This window comes from Schistocerca serialis, chromosome 11, assembly GCF_023864345.2.
Source record: "Schistocerca serialis cubense isolate TAMUIC-IGC-003099 chromosome 11, iqSchSeri2.2, whole genome shotgun sequence".
In the NCBI taxonomy this organism is placed as follows: Eukaryota; Metazoa; Arthropoda; class Insecta; order Orthoptera; family Acrididae; genus Schistocerca; species Schistocerca serialis.
This window is the reverse complement of record NC_064648.1, coordinates 147,785,985-147,800,926: the sequence shown is the minus strand read 5'-3', so window position 1 is coordinate 147,800,926 and position 14,942 is coordinate 147,785,985. Positions and strand designations below refer to the sequence as shown.

Genomic DNA, 14,942 nt, shown 5'->3' with positions numbered 1-14,942 from the left:
GATAGTCCGTGCTGCTGCAAACTGTTCGTGCAGATGGTTGTTGTCTTGCAAAGGTCCCCATCTGTTGACTCAGGCATCGAGACGTGGCTGCACGATCCTTTACAGCCATGGGGGTAAGATGCCTGTCATCTCGACTGCTAGTGATACGAGGCCGTTGGTATCCAGGACGGCGTTCCGTTATTACCCTCCTGAACCCACCGATTCCATATTCTGCTAACAGTCATTGGCTCTCGACCAACGCGAGCAGCAATGTCGCGATACGATAAACCGCAATCGCGATAGGCTACAATCCGACCTTTATCAAAGTCGGAAACGTGATGGTACGCATTTCTCCTCCTCACACGAGGCATCACAACAACGTTTCACGAGGCAACGCCGGTCAACTGCTGTTTGTGTATGAGAAATCGGTTGTAAACTTTCCTCATGTCAGGAGATTGTAGGTGTCGCCACCGGCGCCAACCTTGTGTGAATACTCTGAAAAGCTAATCATTTGCACATCACAGCATCTTCTTCCTGTCAAATTAATTTCGCGTCTGTAGCACGTCATCTTCGTGGTGTAGCAATTTTAATGGCCAGTAGTGTAGTATCCATAACAGTGGTGAATAGTAGTGGGACAGTGCAGTTCCTTACTGAACTCCAACCTTGGTCTCAAACGATGATGTTCGTCCTTCCCCAATTTGTACACACCTAGTACAGTCTTTGTACAACATCTGAATTTTTCTTATTAGCCCTTCTGGCACATCCTATTTCCTCAGGCACTCCCAGATCTTTTATAACACTATCATAGGCTTTTTCTATACCCAGGAATACATCAACATCATACAACACAAACATTACACACGCACACACACACACACACACACACACACGCACACACACACACACACACACACACACGCACACACACACACACACACACACACATATATATATATATATATATATATATATATATATATAATTTTTTTGTGGTAGCCTTTAAATCGGTCGCGGTCCGTTAGTATACGTTGGACCCGCGCGTCGCCACTATCAGTGGTTGCAGACCGGGCGCCGCCACACGGCAGGTCTAGTCTAGAGAGACTCCCTAGCACTCGCCCCAGTTGTACAGCCGACTTTGCTAGCGATGGTTCACCGTCTACATATGCTTTCATTTGCAGAGACGACAGTTTAGCATAGCCTTCAGCTACGTCATTTGCTACGACCTAGCAAGGCGCCATATTCAGTTACTATGAATGTATTCTGAACAGATAATATTGTGAATCATGTACCGTCAAGAGCGGCGTTCATCATTAATGGATTAAAGCTAAGTATCAAACTAATTATGTCCGCTTTCTGAATTCTAATTTCTTGTCATGTTCCAGACCACACGTCAGTATAGTCCTTCCCTCCTCACGCCAGCCTGCGTGAGCTAAAACGCGTGCATTTCGGCCTCGTCTAGTAACACGGTGTTGGCTCTTCTGCCAACACAATATATATATATATATATATATATATATATATATATATATATATATATATATACAGTGGTTAGCACACTGGACTCGCATTCGGGAGGACGACGGTTCAATCCCGTCTCCGGCCATCCTGATTTAGGTTTTCCGTGATTTCCCTAAATCGCTTCAGGCAAATGCCGGGATGGTTCCTTTGAAAGGGCACGGCCGATTTCCTTCGCCATCCTTCCCTAACCCGAGCTTGCGCTCCGTCTCTAATGACCTCGTTGTCGACGGGACGTTAAACACTAATATCCTCCTCCTCCATATATATACGAGGCCTGTTCAGAAAGTAAGTTCCGATTGATTGCCAAATTGAAACCACAGTGAACATCAGAAATGTTTTACTTGTAACAATTAGCTACACCTTTCAGCTACTTCTCTACGTAGTCGCCGTTCTGACTTAGACTTTTGTCATAGCGTTGTACCAACTTTTCAATAGCCTCATCACAGAAGGCAGCCGCCAATTCTCCACGCTGGCCTACACCTCGTTGTCTGTGTCAAAATGTTGTCTTCAAAGACAGCGGTTCATGTGACCAGAGATGAAACTCAGGGGGAGACAATTGCGGACTGTATTGTGGGTAATCTAACATTTCCATTTGAAAACGATGCAGGAGCATCTTCATTGCCCCTGCAGAATGCGGCTGAGAATTGTCGTGAAGACGAAACAGCACGACAGTTATGTAATGTTAGCTGCATAGCTTCAGGCGAAATTTCTCACCAGGCCCTCGTACTTGGCGGCAGACACTATTTTCTAGACATCTTTACGCACTCACTGCGAGCTCAGAAATGAGAAGAGCGACGTGATGCTAACTGGGGTTGTACTAGAGACACTACCCAACACATCTGTGCAAAGCTTTATCGGATTTTCATAGTCGTTTCCATTTCGCGACCGATCGGAGCTTACTTTCTAAACGCCCCTCGTATATATATATATATATATATATATATATATATATATATATATATATATATATAGAGAGAGAGAGAGAGAGAGAGAGAGAGAGAGAGAGAGTGAGAATTACAAATATTGTAATGGAGCACGATACAAATAAAAAAATAAAGACAGGTTTCGACATGTCAGATTGGCTAGTTCCTTTTTACGACACACTACATGTGGAAGGGCATGTCGTGGATCAAGTGGATGTCGGAGACTAGTGAGTGGAGCAGGACTCACCATCTGCGCGACGCAGAAGGAGTGCCGGAAGTTGTGGAAGGGCACCTCGTTGTAGTTGTTGTAGACCTCGTAGAGGAAGCGGCGCAGCACGGGCAGCTCGATGGCGAAGCGGGTGTGCAGCTCGAGGTCTGTGTACATGAGCTGCAGCAGCAGCAGCACCTCCTCGTCCTCCCACTGGCAGCCGTCGAACGTGGGCTGCCGCAGCCGCGCCCGCACCTCGGCCGACACCGACGCGTCGCTGAAGACGGCGCCGCGCCCGGGGGCAGAAACGTCAGCACAGCGCCGCGCGACACACAGGCAGTGCATTGCTGGCCGCGACAGACGCGACACCAGGCAGTACGACAAATAGTGCGTATGCAGTACAATACGAATAATACGTGGTTAAGACTTTGGAGACCGCCAACTTAGTAGAATGTCGGGCCCAGGAAACCGGCCATTCGCGCCGCGATCGTCCCCGGTAGCTGAGTGGTCAGCACGACAGGATGTCAATCCTCAGGGCCCAGGATCGATTCCCGGCTGGGTCGGAGATTTTATCCGCTCAAGGACTGGGTGTTGTCCGAATCAAAGATAATGGAATGTAGTCGAAATAAGTCGGGTGATGCTGAGGGGATTAGATTAGGAAACGAGACACTTAAAGTAGTAAAGGAGTTTTGCTATTTGGCAAGCAAAATAACTGATGATGGTCGAAGTAGAGAGGATATAAAATGTAGACCGGCAATGGCAAGGAAAGCGTTTCTGAAGAAGAGAAATTTGTTAACATCGAGTATTGATTTAAGTGTTGCGAAGTCGTTTCTGAAAGTATTTGTATGGAGTGTAGCCACGTATGGAAGTGAAACGTGGACGATAAATAGTTTAGAAAAGAAGACAATAGAAGCTTTCGAAGTGTGGTGCTTCAGAAGAATGCTGAAGATTAGATGGGTAGATCACATAATTAATGAGGAGGTATTGCTTAGAATTGGGGAGAAGAGGAGTTTGTGGCACAACTTGACTAGAAGAAGAGAGCGTCAAGGGATCACGAAATTAGTATTGGAGGGCAGGGTGGAGCGTGAAAATCTTAGAGGGAGACCAAGAGATGAATACACTAAACAGATTCAGAAGGATGTAGGTTGTAGTAAGTACTGGGAGATAAAGAAGCTTGCACAGGATAGAGTAGCATGGAGAGCTGCATCAAACCAGTCTCAGGACTTAAGACCACAACAACAACAACAAATCATTCTCATTTCATCCCAATCGACGCGCAAGTTGCCGAAGTGGCGTCGAATCGAAAGACTTGCACCCGGCGAACGGTCTACGCGATGGGAGGCCCTAGTCACACGACATTTTATTTATGCCGTTATTTAAAGCGTTACTGGCACCTATGTAATTGATGTATCTTCAAGAGTAATACATACTGAAATGAAATGATGAAATGATTCTTTTGTATTGCTGGCCAGGAGGCCCCATCTGGGGAAGTTCGGCCGCCGAGTCCTTCTTGTTTCAGTCAACACCACATTGGGCGACTCCCGTGCCGGTGATGATGAAATCATGATCAGGAGAAGACAACACCCAGTCCATGAGCCGAGAAAATATCCAACCCGGCCGGGAATCGAACCTCGGCCAACTGCATGGGTTGTAAGCATGTTACCACTCAGCTAAGCAGGTGGACAGTAATACCGGTTGATCAAAAAGTCAGTATAAATTTCAAAACTGAATAAATCACGGAATAATGTAGATAGAGAGGTTCAAATTGACACACTTGCTTGGAATGACATGGGGTTTTATTAGAACAAAAAAAAAAAAAAAAAAAAAAAAAAAAAAAAGAAATTACAAACGTTCAAAAACGAGAGATGGCGCTTCATCTGATCAGAATAGCAATAATTAGCATAACAAAGTAAGACAAAGCAAAGATGATGTTCTTTACAGTAAATGCTCAATATGTCCACCATCATTCCTCTACAATAGCTGTAGTCGAGGAATAATGTTGTGAACAGCACTATAAAGCATCTCTGGAGTTATGGTGAGGGATTGGCATCGGATGTTGTCTTTCAGCATCCCTAGAGATGTCGGTCGAACACGATACACTTGCGATTTCAGGTAACCCCTAAGCCAATAGTCGCACGGACTGAGGTCTGGGGACCTGGGAGGCCAAGCATGACGAAAGTGGCGGCTGAGCACACGATCATCACCAAACGACGCGCGCAAGAGATCTTTCACGCGTCTAGCAATATGGGGTGGGTCTAATAAAACCCCATGTCATTCCAAGCATGTGTGTCAATTTTCACCTCTCTATCTACATTATTCCGTGGTTTATTAAGTTTTCAAATTTGTACTGACTTTTTGATCGCCCGGTACATACCAATAGAGATTCAAGATTTATTTTTGGTATTTGCTTTAGGTCTTTGACAGATTAAGAATTTTAAAACAATGATGACAGTAAGTATGCTCCCAAGCAAAAAGTCTGAGGTGACTTACTGAGCAGTTTCTTTCTCCTGGTCTTCCACAATTTCTTTCTCACTCAACAAAGAAGACCTATCTGTAGCACAATTACAGAACACTGAGAAACCTCACGAGAACACACACGAAATTGCTCACCCATTCGTGACATCTGTTACGCTAGCTAATGTTTCTGTCGAAATAACTCTATAAATTAACAACAGAAGGCTGAGCTGCTCGAGGGACAGACACCGACACTGCAGTACTTCGCTCTCATACTAAATGAGTCTAGTTTTGAAGCTACCGGTGGCTCGTTCATCGAGAAAATTGCGTCCCGACTTATACTCGGGAGACGTCTCTTTAACACAAATTTGTGGCCCGATCTATGCTCGGCTTTGGTCTCCAGAGTGTTAGGGATGTACAATCTGTGAATGTAGTGTGCACGGAACTACCAGCTCTGGCTGCAACGATGGATCTAACACGGTTTGGCACTGAGTTGAACTGAGCTCAGCCGATACAATCTGGAAGGTCATTCCATGCTGTTTCAACTACACTCCTGGAAATTGAAATAAGAACACCGTGAATTCATTGTCCCAGGAAGGGGAAACTTTATTGACACATTCCTGGGGTCTGATACATCACATGATCACACTGACAGAACCACAGGCACATAGAGACAGGCAACAGAGCATGCACAATGTCGGCACTAGTACAGTGTATATCCACCTTTCGCAGCAATGCAGGCTGCTATTCTCCCATGGAGACGATCGTAGAGATGCTGGATGTAGTCCTGTGGAACGGCTTGCCATGCCATTTCCACCTGGCGCCTCAGTTGGACCAGCGTTCGTGCTGGACGTGCAGACCGCGTGAGACGACGCTTCATCCAGTCCCAAACATGCTCAATGGGGGACAGATCCGGAGATCTTGCTGGCCAGGGTAGTTGACTTACACCTTCTAGAGCACGTTGGGTGGCACGGGATACATGCGGACGTGCATTGTCTTGTTGGAACAGCAAGTTCTCTTGCCGGTCTAGGAATGGTAGAACGATGGGTTCGATGACGGTTTGGATGTACCGTGCACTATTCAGTGTCCCCTCGACGATCACCAGTGGTGTACGGCCAGTGTAGGAGATCGCTCCCCACACCATGATGCCGGGTGTTGGCCCTGTGTGCCTCGGTCGTATGCAGTCCTGATTGTGGCGCTCACCTGCACGGCGCCAAACACGCATACGACCATCATTGGCACCAAGGCAGAAGCGACTCTCATCGCTGAAGACGACACGTCTCCATTCGTCCCTCCATTCACGCTTGTCGCGACACCACTGGAGGCGGGCTGCACGATGTTGGGGCGTGAGCGGAAGACGGCCTAACGGTGTGCGGGACCGTAGCCCAGCTTCATGGAGACGGTTGCGAATGGTCCTCGCCGATACCCCAGGAGCAACAGTGTCCCTAATTTGCTGGGAAGTGGCGGTGCGGTCCCCTACGGCACTGCGTAGGATCCTACGGTCTTGGCGTACATCCGTGCGTCGCTGCGGTCCGGTCCCAGGTCGACGGGCACGTGCACCTTCCGCCGACCACTGGCGACAACATCGATGTACTGTGGAGACCTCACGCCCCACGTGTTGAGCAATTCGGCGGTACGTCCACCCGGCCTCCCGCATGCCCACTATACGCCCTCGCTCAAAGTCCGTCAACTGCACATACGGTTCACGTCCACGCTGTCGCGGCATGCTACCAGTGTTAAAGACTGCGATGGAGCTCCGTATGCCACGGCAAACTGGCTGACACTGACGGCGGCGGTGCACAAATGCTGCGCAGCTAGCGCCATTCGACGGCCAACACCGCGGTTCCTGGTGTGTCCGCTGTGCCGTGCGTGTGATCATTGCTTGTACAGCCCTCTCGCAGTGTCCGGAGCAAGTATGGTGGGTCTGACACACCGGTGTCAATGTGTTCTTTTTTCCATTTCCAGGAGTGTATTATACTAGAGTTACTGTGGCTGCTGAGTGTTCACATGCCATTGTGTTGGTAACTATTGACCAGATGTTTTCAGTAGGTGACAGATCTGGAGAACGTGCTAACCGGGACAACAGCATTAACACCCTCTGTAAAGATGTGGGCCGTGACAGTACCAGCAACATGCAGCCTTGCATTATCTTGCGGCTCAAACTGAGCGCAATAGGCTGCATGATGCACAACTTCCATGGCGAGGTCCATCTTTGTAACCACGACACTATGCAGTGCGGTACAGATGGGCTCAACAACATGCCGAATGTACCGCTACGCATTGGCGTCACGTTCTCTTCACCAATATCGCCTATGCCCTCAACCAGAGAATCGTCGGAGACGTGTTTGGATGCAACCCGGTCAGGCTGAACGCCTTAGACACACTGTCCAGCGAGTGCAGCAAGGTGGAGGTTCCCTGCTGTTTTGGGGTGGCATTATGTGGGGCCGACGTACGCCGCTGGTGGTCATGGAAGGCGCCGTAATGGCTGTACGATACGTGAATGCCATCCTCTGACCGGTAGTGCAACCATATCGGCGGCATATTGGCGAGGCATTCGTCTCCATGGACGACAATTCGCGCCCCCATCGTGCACATCTTGTGAATGACTACCTTCAGGATAACGACATCGCTCGACTAGAATGGCCAGCATGTTCTCCAGACATGGACCCTATCGAAAATGCCTGGGATAGATTGAAAAGGACTGTAATCCACCAACCACTCTGATGGATCTACGCCGAATCTCCATCGAAGAGGCGGCCGGAGCGGACGAGCGGTTCTAGACACTTCAGTCTGGAACCGCGCAACCGCTACGGTCGCAGTTTCGAATCCTGCCTCGGGGATGGATGTGTGTGATGACATTAGGTTACGTTTAAATAGTTATAAGTTCTAGGGGGCTGATGAGCTCAGATGTTAAGTCCCATAGTGCTCAGAGCCATTTGAACCATTTTTTTCCATCGAAGAGTGGGACACTCTGGACCAACAGTGCCTTGATGTCCTTGTGGATAGTATGCCATGACGAATACAGGCTGCGTCAATGCAAGAGGACGTGCTACTGGGTTTTAGAGGTACCGGTGTGTACAGCAATCTGGACCACCTCCTCTGAAGGTCTGGCTGTATGGTGGTACAACATGCAATGTGTGGTTTTGATGAGCAATAAAATGTGAGGAAATGATATTTATGTTGATCTGTATTCCAATTTTCTGTTCAGGTTCCGGAACTCTCAGAACCGAGGAGTTGCAAAAGATTTTTTGATGTATATACAGGGTGTTACAAAAAGGTACGGCCAAACTTTCAGGAAACATTCCTCACACACAAAGAAAGAAAATACTTTATGTGGAGATGTGTCCGGAAAAGTTTACTTTCCATGTTAGAGCTCATTTTATTACTACTCTTCAAATCACATTAATCATGGAATGAAAACACACAGCAACAGAACGTACCAGCGTGACTTCAAACACTTTGTTACAGGAAATGTTCAAAATGTCCTCCGTTACCGAGGATACATGCACCCACCCTCCGTCGCACGAAATCCCTTATGCGCTGATGCAGCCCTGGAGAATGGCGTATTATATCACAGCCGTCCACAATACGAGCACGAAGAGTCTCTACATTTGGTATCCGGATTGCGTAGACAAGAGCTTTCAAATGCCCCCATAAATGAAAGTCAAGAGGATTGAGGTCAGGAGAGCGTGGAGGCCACGGAATTGGTCCGCCTCTACCAATCCGTCGGTCACCGAATCTTTTGTTGAGAAGCGTATGAACACTTGGACTGAAATGTGCAGGAGCTCCATCGTGCACGAACCACATGTTGTGTCATACTCGTAAAGGCACATGTTCTAGCAGCACAGGTAGAGTATCCCGTATCAAATCATGATAACGTGCTCCATTGAGCGTAGGTGGGAGAAACTAAAATGAGCTCTAACATGGAAATTAAGCGTTTCCGGACACATGTCCACATAACATGTTTTCTTTATTTATATGTGAGGAATGTTTCCTGAAAGTTTGGCCGTACCTTTTTGTAACATCATATATACATGGTGAGTCACCTAACGTTACCGCTGGATATATTTCGTAAACCACATCAAATACTGACGAATCGATTCCACAGACCGAATGTGAGGAGAGGGGCTAGTGTAATTGGTTAATACAAACCATAAAAAAATGGACGGAAGTATGTTTTTTTAACACAAACCTACGTTCTTTTAAATGGAACCCCGTTAGTTTTGTTAGCACATCTGAACACATAAACAAATACGTAATCAGTGCCGTTTATTGCATTGTAAAATGTTAATTACATCCGGAGATATTGTAACCTAAAGTTGACGCTTGAGTACCACTCCTCCGCTGTTCGATCGTGTGCATCGGAGAGCACCGAATTACGTAGGGATCCAAAGGGAACGGTGATGGACCTTGGGTACAGAAGAGACTGGAACAGCACATTACGTCCACATGCTAACACCTTTTTATTGGTCTTTTTCACTGACGCACATGTACATTACCATGAGGGGTGAGGTACACGTACACGCGTGGTTTCCGTTTTCAATTACGAAGTGGAATAGAGTGTGTCCCGACATGTCAGGCCAATAGATGTTCAATGTGGTGCCCATCATTTGCTGCACACAATTGCAATCTCTGGCGTAATGAATGTCGTACACGCCGCAGCACATCTGGTGGAATGTCGCCGCAGGCTGCCACAATACGTTGTTTCATATCCTCTGGGGTTGTGGGCACATCACGGTACACATTCTCCTTTAACGTACCCCACAGAAAGAAGTCCAGAGGTGTAAGATCAGGAGAACGGGCTGGCCAATTTATGCGTCCCCCACGTCATGGTAATGTACGTGTGTCAGTGGAAAAGACCAATAAAAAGGTGTTAGCATGTGGACGTAATGTGCTGTTCCAGTCTCTTCTGTACCTAAGGTCCATCACCGTTCCCTTTGGATCCTTTCGGTGCTCTCCGATACACGCGATCGAACAGCGGAGGAGTGGTACTCAAGCGTCAACTTTAGGTTGCAATATCTCCGGATGTAATTAACATTTTACAATGCAACAAACGGCACTGATTACGTATTTGTTTCTTTGTCCGGATGTGCTAACAAAATTAACGGGGTTCCATTTTAAAAAAACGTAGGTTTGTGTTAAAAAAACATACTTCCGTGCATTTTTTTATGGTTTGTATTAACCAATTACACTAGCCCCTCTCCTCACGTTCGGTCTGTGGAATCGGTTCGTCAGCATTTGATGTGGTTTACGAAATATATCCAGCGGTAATGTTACGTGACTCACCCTATATATATATATATATATATATATATATATATATATATATATATATACACTCCTGGAAATGGAAAAAAGAACACATTGACACCGGTGTGTCAGACCCACCATACTTGCTCCGGACACTGCGAGAGGGCTGTACAAGCAATGATCACACGCACGGCACAGCGGACACACCAGGAACCGCGGTGTTGGCCGTCGAATGGCGCTAGCTGCGCAGCATTTGTGCACCGCCGCCGTCAGTGTCAGCCAGTTTGCCGTGGCATACGGAGCTCCATCGCAGTCTTTAACACTGGTAGCATGCCGCGACAGCGTGGACGTGAACCGTATGTGCAGTTGACGGACTTTGAGCGAGGGCGTATAGTGGGCATGCGGGAGGCCGGGTGGACGTACCGCCGAATTGCTCAACACGTGGGGCGTGAGGTCTCCACAGTACATCGATGTTGTCGCCAATGGTCGGCGGAAGGTGCACGTGCCCGTCGACCTGGGACCGGACCGCAGCGACGCACGGATGCACGCCAAGACCGTAGGATCCTACGCAGTGCCGTAGGGGACCGCACCGCCACTTCCCAGCAAATTAGGGACACTGTTGCTCCTGGGGTATCGGCGAGGACCATTCGCCACCGTCTCCATGAAGCTGGGCTACGGTCCCGCACACCGTTAGGCCGTCTTCCGCTCACGCCCCAACATCGTGCAGCCCGCCTCCAGTGGTGTCGCGACAGGCGTGAATGGAGGGACGAATGGAGACGTGTCGTCTTCAGCGATGAGAGTCGCTTCAGCCTTGGTGCCAATGATGGTCGTATGCGTGTTTGGCGCCGTGCAGGTGAGCGCCACAATCAGGACTGCATACGACCGAGGCACACAGGGCCAACACCCGGCATCATGGTGTGGGGAGCGATCTCCTACACTGGCCGTACACCACTGGTGATCGTCGAGGGGACACTGAATAGCGCACGGTACATCCAAACCGTCATCGAACCCATCGTTCTACCATTCCTAGACCGGCAAGGGAACTTGCTGTTCCGACAGGACAATGCACGTACGCATGTATCCCGTGCCACCCAACGTGCTCTAGAAGGTGTAAGTCAACTACCCTGGCCAGCAAGATCTCCGGATCTGTCCCCCATTGAGCATGTTTGGGACTGGATGAAGCGTCGTCTCACGCGGTCTGCACGTCCAGCACGAACGCTGGTCCAACTGAGGCGCCAGGTGGAAATGGCATGGCAAGCCGTTCCACAGGACTACATCCAGCATCTCTACGATCGTCTCCATGGGAGAATAGCAGCCTGCATTGCTGCGAAAGGTGGATATACACTGTACTAGTGCCGACATTGTGCATGCTCTGTTGCCTGTGTCTATGTGCCTGTGGTTTTGTCAGTGTGATCATGTGATGTATCTGACCCCAGGAATGTGTCAATAAAGTTTCCCCTTCCTGGGACAATGAATTCACGGTGTTCTTATTTCAATTTCCAGGAGTGTATATATATATATATATAAAATGGACAAGCTGCAGGGATGGATTCCTGACTGAAAATGGAGGAAAAACTTCGTGTGTAGTTGCCACAGTCGATGGCACTGACGAATAAAAGTTCCTCTGGCCAGGTGCTGTATGTTCCCTGTGTGTTGTAGGCTGTGTGATTGACGCAGCGTGCTGTAAGCAGCAGAAAGGTCCGGTGTTCATGTCGGGAACAAGCCGAGATGGTTGACACGATCGAGAGGCAGCACGGCTATACGAAAAGAAGTACCGTGACAGACCACGTAACACAACATCTGAAGTCTTTTTTGAGCGTTTGTGTGAGCACGGTTTCTTTCAGACAGACGAAGGCGCAGGGAGGCGGCGGCGGCCAGTGCGTGCAGCAGATTTGGAGCACTGGAGTCTGATCCCACGGTGGAAATGATGCATATCGGCACACTTGTTCATAGCACCTTTTCTCCTCCTTTCCCAGACAGGAATCCATCCCTGCTGTTTGTCGGTTGTATTAGTGTTCACTCTGTCTACAGAAACCATGAAGTAATTACCGGAATTCGACGAACATTGTATTTGTGATGTACATGTACGCACAGACATATGAATAAAATTTCATAAAAATTGAATTATTTCTTCAAGAGCTAGAGCTTGACAAACTGGGCAAGCTACAGGGTGATTCAAAAAGAATACCACAACTTTAGGAATTTAAAGCTCTGCAACGACAAAAGGCAGAGCTAAGCACTATCTGTCGGCGAATTAAGGGAGCTATAAAGTTTCATTTAGTTGTACATTTGTCCGCTTGAGGCGCTGTTGACTAGGCGTCAGCGTCAGTTGATGCTAAGATGGCGACCGCTCAACAGAAAGCTTTTTGTGTTATTGAGTACGGCAGAAGTGAATCGACGATACTTGTTCAGCGTGCATTTCGAACGAAGTATGGTGTTAAACCTCCTGATAGGTGGTGTATTAAACGTTGGTATAAACAGTTTACAGAGAATGGGTGTTTGTGCAAAGGGAAAAGTTCTGGACGGCCGAGAACGAGTGATGAAAATGTAGCACGCATCCAGCAAGCATTTGTTCGCAGCCCAGGAAAATCGACTCGCAGAGCTAGCAGAGAGCTGCAAATTCCACAATCAACTGTATGGAGAGTCCTACTAAAAAGGTTAGTTATGAAACCTGAACTACCCGAGGCGATGGATCGGCCGCCAGGCAGCCCGTGACAGAGCACATCATCACTGGCCTCCAAGAAGCCCTGATCTTACCCCCTGCGATTTTTTCTGATGGGGGTATGTTAAGGATATGGTGTTTCGGCCACCTCTCCCAGCCACCATTGATGATTTGAAACGAGAAATAACAGCAGCTATCCAAACTGTTACGCCTGATATGCTACAGAGAGTGTGGAACGAGTTGGAGTATCGGGTTGATATTGCTCGAGTGTCTGGAGGGGGCCATATTGAACATCTCTGAACTTGTTTTTGAGTGAAAAAAAACCTTTTTAAATACTCTTTGTAATGATGTATAACAGAAGGTTATATTATGTTTCTTTCATTAAATACACATTTTTAAAGTTGTGGTATTCTTTTTGAATCACCCTGTATAACGATTTGGCGCACCTTCGGCTCTTATGCTAGCAATTACTTGGCTTGGCAATGATTGACAGAGTCGTTCGACTCTCTCCAGAGAGATATCGCCCCAAATTCTGTGCAACTGGAGCGTTATATTGCCAAAATCCCGACCTGGCTGGAGGACCCTGTCCATAATGCTCCAAGGTCTGGCGACCTTGCTGGTCATCGTAGGGCTTGGCGAGCACAGGGATTCCAAACCAGCTCTCCCTGCACTGTTACATGCAACGAAAGCAACTGTTATCCATCCGTTACCAAAACCAGAAGAAGTAAAACTTTTCATCAAAGAAAAATTAAACCTCGCGCCACAAAACAAAGTAGGTCCATTTATAAGAACAAATTGAGCAGTTTTACCTACTCCCCTTACTTCGTTCTTTTTCCCCTTGGAGGAAGACGTAGAAGCACCAAGAGTGCCGTCCACATTTACAAGTGTTTTGTAGACAAGCAATCGTCGGCGACGACGATAACAACGCTGTGCGCGGGCGGGCATTATCTTGCTGAAATATAAGCCCAGAGTGGGTTGCCACCAAGGGGAACAAAACGGGCCGGAGAATATCGTCGACGAACCGCTGTGCTTTAAGGGTACTGCGGATGGCCACCAAATGGGTCCTGCGATGAAAACAAATGCCACCCGAGACCTCCACACCTGGATGTCCGGCCATATGGCTCAGAGTGCCTCCACACACGTCCTTGCTGGTCGTTGGGGTCTCGATCCAAAAGCGGAACTCATCACTGAAGACAATTCTACTCCAGTCAGTGCGGTTACAGCCGAAGAGCATGTCTGTCTGCGTGTTCGAATAGTTCTTTGGTTGGTCTATTCTTTCCTACACCATCTGTGTGTACTGCAGCAAAACGCTATGTTTTCGTGATGTCCCAACTGTGGTCGTTTCTGATGTGTAGAGTACCTCTGGTACTGCAGCTGTATTGTAGTTCCCGATCTTGATCTGTCTTGACATGATTGGTTCAAATGGCTCTGGGCACTATGGGACTGAACATCTGAGGTCATCAGTCGCCTAGAACTTAGAACTACTTAAACCTAACTAACCTAAGGACATCACACACATCCATGCCCGAGGCAGGATTCGAACCTGCGACCGTAGCAGAAGCACGGTTCTGGACTGGAGCGCCTAGAACCGATCGGCCACAGTGGCCGGCTGTCTGTGTCCTCGAATAATTCTTTGGTTGACCTCCTCATCCATACACAACTTCTGTGTGCTGCAACAAAACGCTCTGTATTTGTGATGTTCCGACTGTGGTCGTTTCTGATATGTGGAGCGCTTCTGGTGGAGCAGCTGTACTGTAGTTCCCCATCTTGATCTGTCTTCATATGTTTGTTTAACGGCAGTGCGGCCATGTTTGTTTGTGCACTTTCTGAAGTTCTTCCTTTTCTTTCTATGTTGGATGCCTTATTTCAGCCTCCTACTTGTATATATCCATATAGATGGCTGAATTTATCCACACCTCTAACGCTCCTGCACTCTTCGTGTGTGTTT

At 47.9% G+C, this 14,942-nt stretch overlaps 1 protein-coding gene across 1 annotated transcript in view; it reads right to left on the bottom strand.

The window, feature by feature from the left end:
* Positions 1-14,942, bottom strand: part of LOC126426557 (high affinity cGMP-specific 3',5'-cyclic phosphodiesterase 9A) — a 279,681-nt gene that overhangs the window by 139,597 nt on the left and 125,142 nt on the right. The window contains exon 6 of the mRNA XM_050088457.1: positions 2,668-2,905. Coding sequence (XP_049944414.1) covers positions 2,668-2,905 — 238 coding nt within the window. The remainder of the gene's footprint in view (positions 1-2,667; positions 2,906-14,942) is intronic.